The 22,174-nt window shown below is 38.0% G+C and overlaps 1 protein-coding gene across 5 annotated transcripts in view; it reads right to left on the bottom strand.

The window, feature by feature from the left end:
• Positions 1-22,174, bottom strand: part of ERC1 (ELKS/RAB6-interacting/CAST family member 1) — a 285,407-nt gene that overhangs the window by 222,255 nt on the left and 40,978 nt on the right. For 4 of the 5 annotated variants that reach the window (XM_036866387.1, XM_036866383.1, XM_036866384.1 and 1 more), the window contains one exon: positions 5,683-5,814. The exons of the other annotated variant lie outside the window; for it this stretch is intronic. In XM_036866387.1, the coding sequence (XP_036722282.1) occupies positions 5,683-5,814 (132 nt within the window). The remainder of the gene's footprint in view (positions 1-5,682; positions 5,815-22,174) is intronic. 5 annotated transcript variants of the gene reach the window in all.

The following is a 22,174-nucleotide window of genomic DNA, read 5'->3' on the forward strand; positions in this document are numbered from 1 at the left end:
CTTCTCAAGTGTGTATGGAACATTCTCCAGGATAGATCACATCTTGGGCCACAAATCAAGCCTCAGTAAATTTAAGAAAATTGAAATCATATCAAGCATCTTTTCTGACCACAATGCTATGAGATTAGAAATGAATTACAGGGGAAAAAACGTAAAAAACACAAACACATGGAGGTTAAACAATACGTTACTAAATAACCAAGAGATCGCTGAAGAAATCAAAGAGGAAATCAAAAAATACCTAGAGACAAATGACAATGAAAATACAACGATCCAAAACCTATGGGATGCAGCAAAAGCAGTTCTAAGAGGGAAGTTTATAGCTATACAAGCCTACCTCAAGAAACAAGAAAAATCTCAAGTAAACAATCTAACCTTACACCTAAAGGAACTAGAGAAAGAAGAACAAACGAAACCCAAAGTTAGCAGAAGGAAAGAAATCATAAAGATCAGAACAGAAATAAGTGAAATAGAAACAAAGAAAACAATAGCAAAGATCAATAAAACTAAAAGCTGGTTCTTTGAGAAGATATACAAAATTGATAAACCATTAGCCAGACTCATCAAGAAAAAGAGGGAGAGGACTCAAATCAATAAAATTAGAAATGAAAAAGAAGAAGTTACAACAGACACCGCAGAAATACAAAGCATCCTAAGAGACTACTACAAGCAACTCTATGCCAATAAAATGGACAACCTGGAAGAAACTGACAAATTCTTAGAAAGGTATAAACTTCCAAGACTGAACCAGGAAGAAACAGAAAATATGAACAGACCAATCACAAGCACTGAAATTGAAACTGTTATTAAAAATCTTCCAACAAACAGAAGTCCAGGACCAGATGGCTTCACAGGTGAATTCTATCAAACATTAGAGAAGAGCTAACACCCATCCTTCTGAAACTCTTGCAAAAAATTGCAGAGGAAGGAACACTCCCAAACTCATTCTATGAGGCCATCATCACCCTGATACCAAAACCAGACAAAGATACTACAAAAAAAGAAAATGACAGACCAATATCACTGATGAATATAGATGCAAAAATCCTCAACAAAATACTAGCAAACAGAATCCAACAACACATTAAAAGGATCATACACCACGATCAAGTGGGATTTATCCCAGGGATGCAAGGATTCTTCAATATACGCAAATCAATCAATGTGATACACTGTATTAACAAATTGAAGGAGAAAAACCATATGACCATCTCAACAGATGCAGAAAAAGCTTTTGACAAAATTCAACACCCATTTATGATAAAAACTCTCCAGAAAGTGGGCATAGAGGGAACCTACCTCAACATAATAAAGGTCATATACGACAAACCCACAACAAACATCATTCTCAATGGTGAAAAACTGAAAGCATTTCCTCTAAGATCAGGAATGAGACAAGGATGTCCACTCTCGCCACTATTATTCAACATAGTTTTGGAAGTCCTAGCCATGGCAATCAGAGAAGAAAAAGAAATAAAAGGAATACAAATTGGAAAAGAAGAAGTAAAACTGTCACTGTTTGCAGATGACATGATACTATACATAGAGAATCCTAAAAATGCCACCAGAAAACTACTAGAGCTAATCAATGAATTTGGTAAAGTTGCAGGATACAAAATTAATGCACAGAAATCTCTTGCATTCCTATACACTAATGATGAAAAATCTGAAAGAGAAATTATGGAAACACTCTCATTTACCATCATAACAAAAAGAATAAAATACCTAGGAATAAACCTACCTAGGGAGACAAAAGACCTGTATGCAGAAAACTATAAGACACTGATGAAAGATATTAAAGATGATACAACAGATGGAGAGATATACCATGTTCTTGGATTGGAAGAATCAATATTGTGAAAATAACTATACGACCCAAAGCAATCTACAGATTCAGTGCAATCCCTATCAAATTCCCAATGGCATGTTTTACGGAACTAGAACAAATCATCTTAAAATTTGTATGGAGACACAAAAGAACCCGAATAGCCAAAGCAGTCTTGAGGGAAAAAAATGGAGCTGGAGGAATCAGACTCCCTGACTTCAGACCATACTACAAAGCTACAGTAATCAAGACAATATGGTACTGGCACAAAAACAGAAACATAGATCAATGGAACAAGATAGAAAGCCCAGAGATAAACCCATGCACCTATGGTTAACTAATCTATGACAAAGGAGGCAAAGATATACAATGGAGAAAAGACAGCCTCTTCAATAAGTGGTGCTGGGAAAACTGGACAGCTACATGTAAAAGAATGAAATTAGAACACTCCCTAACACCATACAGAAAAATAAACTCAAAATGGATTTGAGACCTAAATGTAAGACTGGACACTATAAAACTCTTAGAGGAAAACATAGGAAGAACACTCTTTGACATAAATCACAGCAAGATCTTTTTTGATCCACCTCCTAGAGTAATGGAAATAAAAACAAAAATAAACAAGTGGGACCTAATGAAACTTAGAAGCTTTTGCACAGCAAAGGAAACCATAAACAAGACGAAAAGACAACCCTCAGAATGGGAGAAAATATTTGCAAACGAATCAACGGACAAAGGATTGATCTCCAAAATATATAAACAGCTCATGCAGCTCAATATTCAAGAAACAAACAACCCAATCCAAAAATGGGCAGAAGACCTAAATAGACATTTCTCCAAAGAAGTCATACAGATGGCCAAGAAGCACATGAAAAGATGCTCAACATCACTAATTATTAGAGAAATGCAAATCAAAACTACAATGAGGTATCACCTCACACCAGTTAGAATGGGCATCATCAGAAAATCTACAAACAACAAATGCTGGAGAGGGTGTGGAGAAAAGGGAACCCTCTTACACTGTTGCTGGGAACGTAAACTGATACAGCCACTATGGAGAACAGTATGGAGGCTCCTTAAAAAACTAAAAATAGAATTACCATATGATCCAGCAATCCCACTACTGGGCATATACCCAGAGAAAACCATAGTTCAAAAAGACACATGCACCCCAATGTTCAATGCAGCACTATTTACAATAACCAGGTCATGGAAGCAACCTAAATGCCCATCGACAGACAAACGGATAAAGAAGTTGTGGTACATATATACAATGGAATATTACTCAGCCATAAAAAGGAACGAAATTGAGTCATTTGTTGAGACGTGGACAGATCTAGAGACTGTCATACAGAGTGAAGTAAGTCAGAAAGAGGAAAGCAAATATCGTATATTAACGCATGTATGTGGAACCTAGAAAAATGGTACAGATGAACCGGTTTGCAGGGCAGAAGTTGAGACACAGATGTAGAGAACAGACGTGTGGACACCAAGGGGGGAAAACCGCGGTGGGGTGGGGATGGTGGTGTGCTGAATTGGGCGATTGGGATTGACACGTATACACGGATGTGTATAAAATTGATGACTAATATGAACCTGCAGTATAAATAAACAAACAAACAAAACAACTAATACTAAACTTTCTTTGGGTTATTTGTATGGAAACACGTTAATATAAATGTTTCAGACATTACATGAAATTCCTAAAAATCTTATATGTTCTGGTATAATGTTATTAGTCATAATTCCAGTTACTACTTTAAAATGTATATCTCAGAAATAACTAAACTTCCTTGTCAATTGCATTATTATGAACTTTCATCAAATCTTTAACCGTGGTCATTTTTAAGTCTTTTGTCATTTACAGACAGTTCTGGTTGTACTCTGATGCTTTTGCAAAAATGTTCCTATAAATGGGTTTCATCTCCAAGGAATTCATGGAAAAGACCCTGACAAGCACAGGTTTCTGGTAACTGACTATACTGCTGAACTGAATGAATAAGCATTTTCAGAACTCTAATGGAAAACTGATGAACTCATAAAAGTGCTAACAAAAGATCAAGATGGAAAAAAAAATTAATTACATGGGACTGAGTGAACTGATGAGGATGATTATAATTTTTGTGACTTTGTTTGAATAAAAACAAAAAAAAATCCCACAAGGACTCAGAGGCAAAGAATATACAAATCAATTTTCTCTGCAAAGTAAAGGATCTGTTACAGTGGAGGATTACTGGACTGAATGTCAATATTATGACATAGTATCAGTGTGTTTTGTGTTTGGTAATTGCAATCATTGTTGCTTTTGCTGTGGTCATCCATTTAACAATGCTTGGTGTCAGTCTATCTCTTGTAAAAATAAAATACAGTGTGTGTGTGTGTGTGTGTGTGTGGAAAAAAAAAAGAAAGTACAAGAAAAAAAAAATAAATAAAATAAAAATAAAAATAGTCATTAATATCAATCAATCAGCCCCAGAAAGCAAATTATAACCAGTTCACACTATAGCTTAAAAAAGAACATGTAACAGCAGTCTATATACCATGACATGATTTATTATTAATTGCCAAAATGTCTACATGATGTCTGATATGTAAGACTTGTCACTAAACAATGATCCCAAAGCAGAAAAAAAATCTTTACAGAAAGACAAAATGGGGAACATTTTGAAAACAGAGGGAAGAATGTAAGGAAGGTAGAATCAAGATACAAAAAGATCCCTCCTCACCCTGGAACAATGGCTGACACTACCCCTTCTCTGAGGCTCTCCACTCCCCGAGCTCTGTTTAACTGTACGTTAATAAATGTTCAAATAGAAAGTGGACCGAGGCACTTATCTAAGAATAGGGCACTGAAAGAAACTCATTCTGGAAAGATCAATTTTCCTTCAGCTTTGCTAATAAATGTCAGTTTGTCTTTCTACACTTGACACTAAAGAAACCAGATCCTTGTATCTAAGTTATGAGGGGACTGCCTGGTGGTACACACCATGACACGTCTGCTTTGAAAGGTACCCTTCTTCCTTGCTATGGAGCTACCCTAGCTCACAAGAGCTCTGGTGGTCTGATCAAAGGGCTCCCCAAAAGATTCACGTCACCCTCTCACTGAACACTTTTTACCTGTTTGGCACTTATATATTTCTCCAACAAAGAGATGGAAACAACACTGGAAAAATGATACTCTCATAATGGGAACTGAGATTAGAGCCTTCACTTGTTAAAACTATTTCTTCCATTCAGACCTCCCACCTTTAGTTATTCTTCCTAATAAAAAGTTTAAAGCAAGGGTAGAGAATCTAAAAAGACATATAAAAACATAGAAAACAAATAGAAACAGCAGAATTCTTTAACAAGTCACCTCCGGGTTGAGATGCTGATCTGGGACTCCCAGGTGTCATGACATCTATGTCCTTCATACCTGTTACCAACCTCAACTTGTTATAACTTTAACGGCTCTTGTGAACAAGACAGGCTATAAAATAAATAAATCTTTTGCTATTTAAATCAACATCTTTGACTCAGAAGTGTTTGTGTTTTCCCATTTAATTTAAAAGCAGGGTTGTGCTCAGTCTGGTGACAGACAGGCAAGTTAAATTTCATCTCATCAGATGTGTCTGCATATACAACATCAATATATACAAGTCAGCCCCAAATATGGAACGCACAGATGACTGCATTAACATGAATCAATTCTTAATACGGCTATGTTTTAATTCTTATTTAACTCTAAATACTTACACTCGGTGAAGTGCTTTGAAACCCTGCAAACATACATTATGTACTGTTCACCTAAGCCATACTGGCTGGGCTTCACCCTCCTTTAACCAGCAGCACTGCCGTAACTGTAAAAAATCGCAGACCTGTTTTTCAGCACTGGTCCTGGCTGACTCCTCCTGTGCCAGCACCATCTCTCGCTCTGCAGTTATCTGTACACTTTCTCTTAGTGCTTCTTCCAGCTCTTCAATCCTGTCATCCTTCTTACGGAGACTGTCCTGGAAAACGACGGAAGACCAGGTGAAGGAGACTAATTAACTCAAGGAGAGCCCATTTATCAAGAAAGGGCTATGTGCTTATAAAATGTTCTTCCCTTCAGAAGTACATCTAGGCCAAAAAGATATGGACACAAAGGAAAGAATAAAACAGGGGAAGAAAGACGTAAAGAGGTTGAAGAAGTATATTATTAAGAGCAAAGGGTCAAGTTAGTTAAGCAAGAGAAACCTGTGATGGACTTTCTCCATAACACACAGAAGAAAATTGTTTGTGTTAGGCAGATAGGCAGCAGGGGCTTGATTATTTAAAAATGCAAAGCTGTTTTTGAACTACTCTCTAAACTGGGCTTAAAGCCAGCTTTGATGAAGCCTAAGTCACAAGACTCAATAACTAAACATTCTCTCCCTGCAAAGTTAAGCCTAGATGAAAAAGTTAAGTAAACAGCATGATCAGTCAGATTATATGCTACATACAGACAATTGTTGGCAAATTCATTTTTTAAAAAAGAAATGCAAAAGGAGATTTTTCCTAATGAATTCAAGAGAGTAAAGTTTTCTCTCAGTCTCATATAAGAAAACTAAAAATAACTGGTGGTAAGTAACTGGTCTGGCTAAGGATGAGTAATTTGGTTAGACAACCAAAACCCACTAGGCCTAATATTCTACACAAGTCTAAGAAGTAACTTTTGGGGAGGTAAATATGGATTTCTACCAGAAAGACAAACAAAATCCTACAGGACTTTAAAATCATGTAAGATAGACGATCTTAAAATAAGAAGAATAAATGAAACAGTTTTCAAGTAGTATGAAGAACTGGATTCATCAGATTATTCTAAGCATTTCTTCTTTAAATTCTTACAGAACCAGAAGACTAAGAATAAAGTGCTGCCTTTTATTAATAGATGAAACAAAGAACAAGATTTGTCCATTCATTCTCCAACTTTCTGAACACTCATACCAGCAAAAGATACCAAAGGATTTTGTCTTTTATCTATGCAACTCTTATTTGATCTTATTGTAGTTCAGTTTTCATAAGTACAAAGTACAAGAAAGTCCTTTTATGACAACTCTGTCTTCAGAAATCTAGAACTGAAATCTCTCAAAGGTAAGTCAGATTTTTCTCCCAACTTTGATGGAATGGCATCTATTATTTAACATCCTTCCTAATAAAAAAGTTGTTATATCTTTTGCTCTCTCCCATTTTTCTCAATTAAAAAAAAGAGATTTAGGAAAAAGAATATTCACATTTTGATGATGTATGTTCATTTTTTTTTTTTGTAAGTTTTCATTCTTCTCGGAGATAATGTTATAAAATACTCTGAGTTAGTCCCTAAGTAAGGTTCTGTTTTATGCAGGGCAGTTTAGCTACATCAAAAAATGCTCTTTGTTGAAATCTAAATGCTTCCAGTTTGCTTGCCATTAACAGCGGAGTACAATAAGGGTTTCTACAACGAGGCCAAGCAGAGAGAGACAAGGGATGACTCCCGTGAAAACAAAGTCCAACATAGTTTCTCTTGATTCAAAGAAAATGAAATGTAACAGAAAGATTAAGTGGAAAGGAATGGATGCAATGATCGGCGCAGTCCTGTCAAATTCTCTAATGAATAACTACATCTGTAGTAACACGGGATTCTGAATTACAGATTCCTGTAAGCAAATAGAAACACAAATGTTTCCTGTTATCAATTAGCTGTGAATAGCTCAGTATTATGTTTATGTCCAGCCTACTGCATCCTTCACCCTTAAACTGTCTTCTGGAGATCTCCTGAGAGGCTTCTGGTATCCTAACCTAAAATGAGGCTGAAAAAGTTATTCCAAATAACTTCCCAGGAACCCAATTTCAAGCAAACAGGTTTACTTGCTCTTCTGCACGGGCCAAAAAACAGCTTTGAGGCTTTATCAGTAAAACTTTTTTTTAGAGCGAGAATAATTAGTAATTTGTCATACGGCAGATGATCAGTGCAGGTTTTCAGACTGAAAGTTTCCCTGAAACCAGTGTTAAAACCAGAGTCTACCAGATGAGCTATGTGTGCAAGGTCATTTATTTAAAAGTTTTCTGGACCTAATGGCAAAGCCTGGTTCAAAATCTTTCTCCATGACAAAAACAAAAAACAGAAGCCAAGTGAAACCACAAATAAAAAGAAAAGGAGAAGACTGTTGAATAATTTTTATGAGATACTGTAAGTCATGTTACATCTCAGTATAAAACTAAGTATGGGACCATCTGCTCTAAGGAAATCATATTAAACCAGGGCAGTAACGAGAAAAATGAAGATAGCAAATCAAATACCCCCCACCATCTTTAACAAAGTCCAACTACTGAAACCATACAGTGAATAAAATTTGGCTCCAGTTTTGTTTTTGGAATCTTAACAGATATCTGCTAAGGCAAACCAAGGAAGTTTCCTTTGTACTGAACAAAACCTTGAATCTGTTTCATTTAATAAAATATTGAGCCAACGCCAGAAATAAATAGAACCTTTTAGTTCTACAAATATTGGAGCCCTAACCACACTGCTAGGTCATATTTATAATTATTCTTTCTTGTCCTCACTGTTTCTTCAAGATTAAATACATTTTTCTGCACTTAGATTATAATATGGGTACTTTTTTGTAACGTTTAGAATACTAGAGAAAAGATCTTAAAAAGTTTAGAAAGGCCAAAAATGATCACCCACAAAGAATAAAAAAATGGAAGGCAGTGGAATTTTTAATGGCAACACAGAAAACTAGAAGACAATTGAGGCGATGACCTTTAAAACTCCAAGGGAAAGATGACTTCTGATATAGAATTCTACATCCAAACTATCAATCTAATGTGAGGGTGGAATGCAAAGTCTGAAAAACTTTACCCCACATCACAGACTCTCAGAGAGCTACCAGGTCTGTGCTCTGTCTCAAATGCATGGTGAAGGGAACTGTGGAGGTGACAACAAGCCTGGAGAATAAGTACAGTTTGAAGTAGAGGACAGAAACTCCAGGAAAGCTGTTTCCAAGAAAAAAGTGCATGTAGAGATTACCTGAGGTTAATTAATAAGGGATGATGTATTTTACAACAGTAACAATATTGGGAGGAATGTCATGGTTGGAGAAAGGAATCTGGGAATAAACTGGCGATATGCATACAAATAACTAATAAAACAAACAAACCAATTACCACCACCAGGAAAAACTACAAGTCCAATAAAGGAAATGAAGTCGTAATACACTACGTGCCTTGGTCACAATAATGCAAAACTTGATATAACTATATTGGAAAGACAGAGAGGGAAGAGTGTGGGGTGACTTGTGTAAAAAAGCCAATTCCTCATCACTCAGGATAAGAAGTCAGTACATAACTAATGTCCAAATGAGAAAAATAATCAAATAACGATAAAAAAGTGGAAGTAAACAGCAGAAGAAACAACCCGAAGAGGTGAAAGTGGTCGTCTCCGAGGGGCAGGAATCAAGGTTAGACAAGAACGAGGCAGATGAGCCGTGCAGTCAGTACTGCCTTGCTTTGTATACGATATAAATATATATTGTTCTGAAAAAAATCAAAATGAAATTAAAAATGTTAAAAGAATAGCGCACACTGCCAAGTAAATTAATAAGAATATAGAGAACTTTTGGAAATAGTTATAAATGTGGTGACTATTTCAGATACTGATACCTAAACATATTAACTATTTATCATGGAAAGAGAAGAACTGACTGGACAAATGTGTCACAAGTCAGTGCTAACAGCAAAAAGGAATAAAAGTTTAAAAAAAAAATGTATGAATTTTAAGCCACTGTACTCTTCAGTTTTCTCTTCAAAAGTCCTGTGAAGACACAGAGAACAGACTTGTGGTTGCCAAGGGGGTGGGGGGGGACGGGAGACGGAGGGATGGGGAGTCTGGGATGAGCAGATGCAAACTATTATACAGAGAATGGATAAACAATAAGCTCCTACTGTACAGCACAGGGAACTATATTCAATGTCCTCTGATAAACCATAATGGAAAAGAATATGAGGGCTTCCCTGGTGGCACAGTGGTTGAGAATCTGCCTCCTAATGCAGGGGACACGGGTTCGAGCCCTGGTCTGGGAAGATCCCACATGCCACGGAGCAACTGGGCCCGTGAGCCACAACTACTGAGCCTGCGCGTCTGGAGCCTGTGCTCCCCAACAAGAGAGGCCGTGATAGTGAGAGGCCCGTGCACCGCGATGAAGAGTGGCCCCTGCTCGCCGCAACTAGAGAAAGCCCTCGCACAGAAACAAAGACCCAACTCAGCCAAAAATAAGTAAATAAATTAAAAAAAAAAAAAAAGAATGTGGAAAAGAATGTACATGTATAACTGAGTCACCGTTGTACAGCAGAAATTGACACAACATTGTAAATCAACTAGACTTGAATAAAATAAAATTTTTAAAAAGTCCTGTGAATTTCTTCATGCCAATAATTTGCATGAGTGGGTCAAAATGATGATGATAAATTCCTTTCCAGTCTTTAGGTAACTGTGGGATACTCCAAATAATAACATTTTTTAAAGGAATGATAATGTTGCCATAAGTTCTGCTATTACCCAAAGATTCTGAAGATGTCTAAAGCTTAAACATCTCAACAGCCGAGGTCTGAGGCACCAAGCCAAGAGCTTTCAAAACTGTCCCCCGTCCCCTTTTCTGTGCAAATGGTTTCATACACACACACACACACACACACACACATATATACATACACATACCTACAAAAATAGTAGTGAGTAGATTTCGGTAATAGAGTTTGACACAGAATTCTGGTGATAAAACTGCCTATGACTATACTTAACAGTGTGTTTTGGTTTGAAGAGAAAAATCTCTCATCTGTTCACTGCCCTAACTTTGAGCAGAAGTGACAGTGACCACCAGCTTCTCTGAATATGTGTGATGCAATAAAATGTCACTTGGTAAAGTGGTGGACTTCAGAAACCGTGAAACACAACAGACTCGGTACACTCCTGCTCTCAGGCCCAGGCTCGAGGAAGTAGGGGTTGTGCTGAGCCCCTGGCAAGTACTCCTTGGTGGCTCTGAGAGTGATTGTACCAGGTACAGCCTAAGGCCCTGAATGTGCTTTACAGTCTTAACTAGACTTTCTCTTTCAAAAAGTCCACATTCACCCATCTTCAACATAAATCATGAGGCAGCCACGCTGCTCAAGTCTGTAATCCTGGAGGAATCTACACAGAACCTCCGAGATCCCTAACCCCTTCTATCCCTGGGATGATCCACAGGCTTGAAGGCTCTGAGGCATCCAGAAAGCAGAAAGATGACTTACTGGGACTAAATGTAGACAGAGATTAAAGTTAAGTTCGAGAACTTCATTCCTGTTGTTTATACACATTACTGATTTGCAGCTAGCCTGGAATAAAGTCATAGCTTCTCATTTGTCTTGTCCAATGCAACACAGCCACTAGCCACATGTAGCTAATGAGCACTTACAATGTGTCCAAACTAAGATGTGCTATAAATTCTAAAGACTTACTACCTCCCCAAAAAAAGGAATGTAAAATATTTCATTAATAATCTTCACATTGGGCTTCCCTGGTGGTGCAGTGGTTGAGAGTCTGCCTGCCAATGCAGCGGACACGGGTTCGAGCCCTGGTCTGGGAAGATCCCACATGCCGCGGAGCAACTGGGCCCGTGAGCCACAACTGCTGAGCCTGCGCGTCTGGAGCCTGTGCTCCCAACAAGAGAGGCCACGATAGTGAGAGGCCCGCGCACCGCGATGAAGAGTGGCCCCCGCTCACCACAACTAGAGAAAGCCCTCGCACAGAAACGAAGACCAAATACAGCCAAAATTAAAAATAAATAAATAATTTAAAAAAAAAAATCTTCACATTGATTATATGTTGAAACGGTAATATTTTGGATATACTGGATTAAGTACATTATTAAAATTAAAGTCATCTGTTTCCTTTTAGTTTTTTTTAATGATGCTATTAGAAAATGCAAAATTATACGTGTGCTCACATTGTATTTCCACTGGACACCACTCAAGTTTTTACATATGAAATGTATCTATAAAAGGCTATACAACACACCATGTTTTACATAAATTCATAACTCTTCTCTTGGTTCATAGCCTGTTAGCACATAAATATGAGGTACTAGGTGAGAATCCTTATGGAAAACACTGTCAAAAGCTCTAACAAGTGATTGAAAATTACTGCAGTGATAACATGAGTAAAAGAAATTCAAATAGCACTTACTGTTCTATCAACAAAGAAAACCAGGGCTTCCCTGGTGGCACAGTGGTTGAGAATCTGCCTGCCAATGCAGGGGACGCGGGTTCGAGCCCTGGTCTGGGAAGATCCCACATGCCGCGGAGCAACTCAGCCCGTGAGCCACAATTACTGAGCCTGCGCGTCTGGAGCCTGTGCTCGGCAACGAGAGGCCGCGATAGTGAGAGGCCCGCGCACCGCGATGAAGAGTGGCCCCCGCTCGCCGCAACTAGAGAAAGCCCTCACACAGAAACGAAGACCCAACAAAGCCATACATACATACATACATACATACATAAAAAGAATGTAAGCAGAGAAGAATAGCATTAAAAAAATAAAAAAATAAAAAAAAAACAGAGAAAACCAAACTGTGAATTGAAAGGAAAAAGAAAAATTCAGGCATGTGGCAGATCACTTTAGTACCTAGGATATAAAGTGCCTATGTTAGCTATTTATTATATCAATATAACAAGTTACCTCAATACTTAGCAGCTTAAAAGAACAGTGAACATTTTTTGTCTCACACAGTTTCTGTGGGTCAGAAACTCAAGAGCAGCTTAACCTAACAGTCTGGTTCCAGGTTCTCTCACTGGGGGACAGCTGAGATGTCTGCCACGATTCAGTCCTCTGCTTCCTCTTACATGGTTGGCAAGTTGGTGATGACCACTGGCAAGGGGCCTCTGCTCCTCTCCACATGGCACCTGGCATTCCTCAGAGCAGGTGACCCTGGAGAGCAAGGCAGGGCGTCCATGTCTCTTGTGACCCGGCTTCAGAAGTCACATATCATCACATCTGACACTTTCTACTGTGCACAAAGACTAACCCTGCCACAAGACTACACAAGGCCACACATACCAAGAGGTAAGGATGCTCTGGGGCCATCTTGGAAGATGGTTTTCATGGTACCCGAGGATATAGCTCCAGTACAAGAAAACTGGATTATCAACGAAGCAAGGAAGAATGAAAACAGTGATTAACAAAACTGCTTCTGAGAGAAAAATAACTGTTAGGATAACAGAGCCTTTACTACAAAGACACAGCTTTTGTTATGAGATTATATTAAAGTGGAACCCAAATGATACTAGATTAAAACGAAATCCAAACATACCTAAAATGTAAAAGGCAGACATTCAGAAGACATCACAAAATTGGGTTATGGGTCAGCACATCATTGGATATGAGATCAGCAAAATATGCATTCTGTCAGGAATTATTTAGAAGAAAGTCTGTAACTGGACTGAGTTCTAACGAGAGATGTTTTCTTGCGATTATGGTAAACATTAGAGTAACCCAACCTAATTCAATGACAGTTCAGTCCTAAGAATACACAACAATATGCCAGTCAATCAAAGTTTAACTGAAAAAAATTACTGGGTCAATGTTTAGAGAGCTATACAATAGAGGTTTATTAATACGTTTAGCCTCCACGTTTTGGGGGAATCAAGCCAGTTTTTTAAGAAAATATGAGAATGAAATATTCAGAGTCTTGCTGGCTCCCACTGAGTAGAGCCCTCTATAAACTCCTGATCCCTCATGAATTCTGATGACAATTAAGTCTACTCTTTACGCCAACTCTACTTATTAGCTGGGGTCCAATGAGACCACTTCATTCACAGAGGAAAGGGTTCAACGCAGGCGGTTTTTGTGACTAGTTTTGGGGGGATGGTAGAGGGAGAACGAGAGGAAAGGGGAAGCTACCAAAGAATTCCTCATATCTTTAAACAAGAAGCCTCCTATACTCAAACAAGATTAGGGCAAAAGCTGTGACAGCTGTAACTTCACTCAGGCAACTGAAGAAGAAGACTGGACCGGACCCTTTAGCAAATCCCATAATCCCACTCCCCTAAAACACTCCTCTGAACTTTACTTCTTGACATCAGCTCTGTCAACATCAGCTATAAACCAGCTGTAAGACTCTACTCCCCACTGCCTTGCCTTCAGATCAAACATTCAATAAGAAAAGCAAAGGCAAAAGGAAAAAAGGAACAACAGCAATTAAAAATTAATTTTTTGTTCTCTTCAAATAGCTCCCTCAAAATTAAAAGAAAAAAAAAAGGCTCACTATACAGTAACATAAAAAGAAATCACTTGATACGGACAGATCTCATTAAGCTTTTCTCAGCAGCAGAAGGAAGGTCACTGCAGATTTCATGAATATCTGAGGGAAGAGCCCCCCACGTCCACTCATCCCCCTGCCCTGGCCCTGCCAGTGGAGGTCATTCCCTCAGCTTAACATTAAGAGCCACTTCCTCTGGGGTAAACACCACTTACCAGAGAGTTTAACATGCTCTGAAAGATATTAATGTTAACTGCTATCCATTATCCTTACTGTGAAGAGACCATGCTTCCTTCTTCATCACCTTCAACCCCACAGCTATACCTCCTCCCCATCCCTCAAACATAAATACACATGCGGAAGATTTCATTAAAATCATTCAACAGGTCAGAATTCAATTACCAACTGCTCAGATGCTTAGTGGGGAGGAAAAGTTGAAGCCAGATGCATTGATGAAGTCAATTTTAAGAAAAGAAAGCTAGCCTAACACAGAGACAGAATTTGGTTACACACCAACCACTTTTTGGTTTAAGGAAATGCTTTGGGTTCAAATGTAAAGATATTTTCTCCCCCTGTTCTCTTTAAAGTCCCTCAAACATCTCTCACAGTTCAAATTGTTAAAAATCAAAGTCAAAACAAAAGCAGATGCATTTCATTAAGGAAATGGAAACGTATATATATAAAATGATGCTTTATATAAATAACTTTTATGGAGCATCGAGTACAAATATCCCACATAGACTGGCCAGGTTCTCATCTTGAAAATTCTGGTAGCTGGTAACAGAAAGAAGCTCAGGCAAGGACATGGGGTTTACCAAATCGTAGGACACGTCTCCTCTGATCAGTAATGCTTATTAAAAAGAACAAGCACAAATTTTCAAAGTCTTCCCCCAAAACCCCAAAGATAGTCTTTTACTTAATATAATAAACAATTGATGTGGTCCATAAGAGGCTGTCTCTTGCCTTTTGAGGTCTTGGCAAAGGTGCTATATATACACCTGTTTCTGCTCTCTCTTAAAAATAAAAGGAATCCCTTTGGAGATTCTACTTTCCAAGTGCAAAGGAGTTTCCACAATAACACAAAGGAAAGGATTAAACCATATGTTTCACTGAAGTGAGACCCTAGTACTTGTGAGAAATTTCATGACAAATGTAACTTTAACCACTTACTGTTTTATGGGGAGCATTCCTGAAATAAGGCTCAAATGATGTGATTAAAAGTCCCCATAGAAGAGGGCTAAACTTAACTGCAGGTAATAGCTTAGTAGGCTACACAATCGTACTATCAATAAACATTCTTTCAGTAAATTTCATTGGCTATCAAATGGAACTGAATTTTGTCCAGAGGAAAACATGTCTATTGAGGACATTTCAAACATGGCAGAATTTCTTAAAGTCATTTTAAGACTTGTTTTGCTTTTTTCCTAAATGGTAAGAAGTGGCACAGTTTGAGCCAAAAGCTTTAAAAATTTGCACATGTGCCAACAATATGAGTAGGTGCTTTACCTGCAGGAAAACACAATTTTCAAGTTAATTTCAGCAACTATCCACAGGGTTGTAAAAACAGATGCTGATTTGTATGTACTCTTTTCCTATATAATCCCTAACTCCATTTAATATTTGTTGAGAACCCCATAAAAACCCACTTATGCTCATATGCTAGATAGAAAAAGCCCTAAGAAAAAAACTAATCCAAAGGGAAGAAAGGATATAGAATTAAATCTTTAAATAGGTCAAGAAGGTCTGTTAAGAAGAAATCAAAATTTATTTTTACAAAAACAAGAAGAACATTAATACATCAGAGGTATCTTGCATGTGACACATCACATACTATTTCTGGAAGGATGTCAGATAATCAATTTTTTAAAAGGTTATCTTAAACCATTATCCCCATGGTCAATGAGAAAAGCAAGGATAAGTGGTCTTCATTTCCGAAAGAAAGAAAAAAAAAATCTCTTACCAAAATGGAAGAAAAAAAATTTTTGTAGGTAGAGCAAATAAAATACAACTGTAAAGAAAAACACAGATGTTTCACTGATTCTGCATCTAAGAGGAGAATATGCCTAAATACATGTAAAGCTGCTTTCCCCATATCTATTTCTATTGTTTTCACTTTCTTTGAACTTTATTCTTAATAGTCATTGGTCTCAGGAGAGCTGGCTCACAATGTTCTTTCAGCAGTCCCATTAATCTCCCTGACAGTCCTCTCTCTCAAGGTTAAATTCAGATACTTATCTTTGTCATAAATAAAAACAAAGCACCAAACCACTACTGATATGAGCCACCACCCCCAGTTCAGTCTGCTTTGCCGTATTAGAACCTGCAGTTCTGTCAAAAGACAAAGTGTCACTGCTGAAAGAATAAAAACATAAAAGGTAAACATCCTGAACCAAGGGAAGATGGCATTTCCTTTGTTAAAATATGTGAGGCCCTTAGAGGGTAACCTGTGAAATTTTATGGAATATTAGGGTGCTAAATATAATATCATTATACAAAATTTTTTAAATTTGTAACTAAATTTTTAATTTTTATTACTTATAACAATAATTGTAGCTGTAATTAATGAACAGCTGCCTCTGTAAAAGATTAAGAAAGGCTAAAAAGAAATTTTAAAAATAGCCCTTAACCTAAGGCAGATATAAATTAGTTGGGGGGGGGGGGCGGAGAAAAATGATTAAATCACACAGGAACAATTCTAAACAATGTATTGAAAAATATAAAACAATAAAGTATAATTAAACATACAGGCTGAGGAACAACAGATAAGACAATATCAAGAACAGGGTAGAGTTCATCAACAAAAGTTAATTTTAAGCCAGAATCTTCAGGCAGTAAAACTGGACATCCACAGGAAGAAGACTGCATAAGTAGAAGAGCATAAATTAGAAAACCAATAAACTATATTTAAGGAACACCAACACTATCAGGTTGTATAGAATAGAGTAGCTATGCTAGTGAGTATCTCACCTAAAAATGAGGCTAGAAATACTTAAAGGATTTGGTTGCCAGGAAGCTCCCAAGGGCAGGCTAAGATGCTTGTGAATGAGAGGTCTTGACATCTATTGATGCAACTGAAATCAATAAACAATTTTATAGAGAACCAACAATGGGCAAAGTACCAAGACAGGGTTCCCAAACTCAAATATACAGGGAAACAACACACAAACTAACAGCATATAATACAAGGTAAGAAAATAAGCCTTGAAATCAAAGCAGAAACAAGCTGTAATGGAACTGCAACACAGAGTGTGATTAATTCCCACTGCAAGGATTTAGGCAGGCTTTACAAGGGAGGGAACATTTGATCTGAACCTTAAAAGATGGGTAGGCCTTTCAGTACAAAGCTTTTCTCATCCCAAAATGACCATCAGTCAAATCAGCTAAGATTATGCTTCCATATAATGCTTATTTGGGAGGCTCTTGTTGCTGGGATTTACCTAACTCCAGCTCTCCATACAGCAATTACTTATGAACTCCACCACAGCACATCTTTTCACATATCCAGCACAAAAAAATGTTTTAATAAGCATATCTAATGTTCACAGGGGGAAAAAAAATCTTATTTATCTCTATATCCTCACAGCACTCAGCAGAATGACAATTCCACAACGGGCACTCAATAAATGTTTACTGAGGATAACCACAGATTATTCTGAAATCTGATGTAGCCAATTGCAGTGAAACATGGCTTACAGAAAATGTGAATGAAACAACTCAGATCTAAATGTAACTAATACAGAGCTAAGGTCTTGAGTAGTGGAAACAGAAAGCCTGGCAAAATTCAATGCAGACTGTCAACAGAAGAGGCGCTATAATCGAAAAACATTATAGTAGGAAAAACATGATAGTAGGAAAGGCCTGTCACCAATCTGTGCCTCATTGCTTTTATCATTCATGTCCTTTATTTGTGAATACCAACTGGAATTGTAAAATAGTTTAAATGTTAGTATGCAAGGACCATGGCAGAAACTCTTTAAATACCCATTGTATAACCACGTCTTAGAATAGTCACACATATACCTAAGATATTCCAAAGATCTTGCGAGGGGCAGTGAATTTTGGTGAGCGTGTGACAGAAATACTGGCCAAGGCAAGTATCTGGATTGATGTGGGACCATCTACTATGCCCAAGGTCAACAGGTCAGAATGTAAGGCACCCCTTTCCCCAGAGCAGGGGGGATCGCTGGGTACTTTCTCTCTTGACCATCCTGGATACACTGGATCAGACCACACACGATGCTGTCCTCTTTCTCAGCCTCTCAGCAGCATTAACAATCCTCTCCTGCCTTCAGTGATGTTATACTCTCCTTTTTCTCTCCTGCTTCAACTGGCCTCTTCATTTTAGTTTCCTTTTGAGCACCACCCTCTCCTACTCTGTCCCAGCTCTAAACGGTGAGGATCCTAAGGGTTCAGCTCTAACTCCATTTTCTTCTGTCAATATTTTATCTCTAGACGGTATCTGATTCATATGGATTAAAATATGATTTTTAAGCTCAAGTCTCCAAAATTAATTTAACTACACCAGACTTCTCTAAACTTCAAATCTGCACTTCCAACTGCTGGCTTGACATCTCCATTAGGATATCTCTCAGATACAGTCACATGTTGAAAATGGACTTGTTCTCTTTCCCTGGAAACCTGTTGACCTCACCCTCAGGGTTCGCCCATCTCATCACTGGGCCTCGCCACACACCCAGTTCCACATGCCAGGAAACCTGGGAGCCATCCCCCTTCCTTCCTCTCCTTTAGTGTCCACATTCCAACCCACGAGAAATTCTTGCCTGTTCTACCTAAATGTAACAAATCTCAAATCCACCCTCTCTTCTTTTTTCTCTTCTGAGCCTCCAAAAAGCTCTATCATCACCTCTCATCTTCATTATTACTACAGGGCCTCCTACTATGACCTGAGCTCCTTTGGAGGAGGGATGTTGTTCATCATCACTATTTACACAAAGCAGGTGTGCAAGACATATTTACTGACATACACTTTCTTCATAACCACTCTTATCCCATTCTAATCCGTTGTCCAAATACTGCAAAAGAAACAGTACTCTCAAAATGCAAATCAAATCCTGTCCATCTTTACTTAAGGTGTTTCGCTACTTATAAAATTTAAACTTCATACGTGGCCTACAAGGTCCGGCCTGACTAACACACACGGGTGCCTGTGTTCTACCTCACTCACCACACTCTGGTCCTCGAACAACCTAAGGTAAGGTTTTTCTTACCTTAGGGATTCCCTCCACTTTAAACCCTGTTTCCTCTGCTTTGCTTTTTAAGACCTCATCTTCATGTCATACCCTCAGAAGGGACATCTCCGATGGCTCTACCTAAATTTGCTGCCTACCATCTTTCCCTCCCCCACTATCTTTCACATGCCCGGTTTATTTCCTTACAGCACTTACCATAATTTCTACTTACTTGTTCACTTAGTTTTATCACTGTATTCTCCTCCATGAGACAATATGTTCCACAGGGCAGGGAACATGTCTTTTCGTAACTGCATGACCAAAGTTTAGCAACAGAGTTCTACACTTAGAGAGCATTCAATAAATGTATATTGAATAAATGCAAGACATCAAGTATGGCTAAAGAAAATGAGCAAAATTAAACCTGATATCTTGGAGGGATAGAGACTTGTCAAGACATATCAACTCTAATAATAACAGCCTATTATCGATATCATCATGGCTTTGAGATTTGGGTCAAATCTTTGGAATAGTCAACTTGCTACACTGAATTCTAAATTAAATGATGGCTTTAGGATGTCAAACAATATGGAGAACACAATAATATCTGCACTGCAAATTTAGAGATGGTATATGAAAAAAGCCCAAGATATCGATCCGATATCTATCCTGTCATTACGTTTGGTGGTAAGATGTTTCTGAAATTCATAACCCGCTTGTTTAAAGGAGATGGGAAAGTGAAGTGGGTGATTAAAAGTGCTGAGGAAATATAGTCAATGACTATTTTTAATAAAATTTTAATTCTGAACTATTTACAGACATACAGAAAAGTTGCAAAAGTAGTACAGAGTTCCCATACACCCCTCACCTAGCCTCCTGTAAAGAGCTTACATAACCACAGCACAATGATCAAAGCTAGGACATTCACATTGGCACAATACTATTTACCAAACTACAGATCTTATTCTAATTTCATCAGTTTTCCCCTAGTGTCCTTCATCTGTTCCAGGATTTAACCCAGGATCCCACATTTCATTTAGTTGACACTTCTTCTACGTGTCCTCCAATTCATCTAGAACAGTGCTCAGTTTGTCTTTCCCTGTCTTTCAAATTCTTGACATGTTTAAATATACTGCTCAGTTATTTTGTAAAAAGTCCCAGAATTTGGATTTGTCTGGTATTTTCTCACGATGGGAATGAGGTTATGCATTTTGTAGACACACATCAGCATCTCTACACCTCCCTGTCTGCATATAAATTCAACACCGTGAGTTCTCACTAGTATTTGATTCCAGTCTAGCACCCCAGGTGCTTTTTCATTATTCTTTCTTGAATAATGAAAAAACTCAGCCTTCATTATCTACAATATATTTCTTTATTATTACAACATTTATGTACAGTTCTTCTGTCTTTAGCTTCACAGTATTCAAGAAAATGGCTTCCAAAGCTCCTTAGGTCTGTTCCCTTCTTCCCCACCCCTTTGAGGGCAGTTATGTTACTCATTTATAAAACTGGTTCATCTGTTAGGGTTTGTACTCCTTCTGGGGTTCCCCCAACCCCACACCTTGACTGGTTTTATTTATCTAGTTTTTGAGAAGGGTAAAGAGAAGTGTCACTTTCTCCTCAAACCTACCAGCCCCATCCCCTTCCCCCTTCTTTCTACTAATCCCCTCCCAACCACTCTCTTAGATAACTGGTCTCTTTCGTTTCCAGATTATTGTTCCTGTTTTCTTTGGCAAAAAGATCAGATATATGTGTGTTCTCTCATAATGAGCAGCATACTACAGAGAGTCTTTTGTGTACCCCTCACCCCCGCCCCGGCTTGACAAGATGTCCTGGAAATCACTCCACATCAGTTCGTTAGAGATCTCCCTCATTCCTTTTTGGAGCTGCCAGTCTCCAATGTGGACGCACCACAGTGGATTCAAGCACTCCCCTATCTATAAGCAATTAGGTTGTCTGCAATACTTTGCAATTAGTACAATACTGCAAATAACCTTGTGTACATGACCTGTGAACAACACGGGGCTTAATCTGAGTATAATTATAGTCAGCACTCCGCATAGGAGGTTCCTCTGCATCCATGGCTTCAAACCACAGACCGTGTGGTACTGTAGTATTTACTACGGAAAACTGTCCGTGTATAAGTGGGTCCTTGAGTTCAAAACTGTGTTGTTCAAGGGTCAGCTGTATATGTATCTTTATACTGTTGGAGATGTGTCTTCAGATACATCTAGACATTGGAGAGCTGGGGCAGTAAGTACCTGCATATGTATATGAGAATTACAACCCACATAAAAAAATCGCGCTGGGGACTTTACAAATTATTAAGAGCACAAAAGGGCTTCTAAAACCAAAAAGTTTGAGACTAGTTAATGTAGATCATAGTAATAACTGTTCAAAACACAAAAGTACAAACAGGATGCAGTCGAGTGCCTTCACAACTAAGGCCATGCTAAACAGCAGCAGTGTTTAGAGCCTGTGAGATCCCGTGATTCCCTCTATTCTCAGGTAGCATTTTCATTTCATATGTAAGGAATCTGTTTAATCTCTTCAGGACACTTTTAATGTGTTGAGCCAAGAACAAAGTAACAACTTATCTCGAAACTCACTTTATGCCAAAAAGAAATACTTTTATTTCCACCTGAAGTATTTTAAAAAATGGAAAATTAGAACAAAATGAAGATACCTTTTCAGAACACTTTCAAAATAAAACATGGAATTTTGAATTAAAGAAAAAACACACAGAAGAGCAAGGACAACGAATGTGCAAATGCTACGCACAACTGTCAAGGATAAGCCTCACACATGATGTCGAACAAAAGCCACAAAAGAATAAATATGATCACTCTATTTATGTAAAGCAAAAATATGCAAAATGAATCCATACTTATTAA

The sequence above is a fragment of the Balaenoptera musculus genome, chromosome 10, assembly GCF_009873245.2.
Source record: "Balaenoptera musculus isolate JJ_BM4_2016_0621 chromosome 10, mBalMus1.pri.v3, whole genome shotgun sequence".
NCBI classification, from domain to species: Eukaryota; Metazoa; Chordata; class Mammalia; order Artiodactyla; family Balaenopteridae; genus Balaenoptera; species Balaenoptera musculus.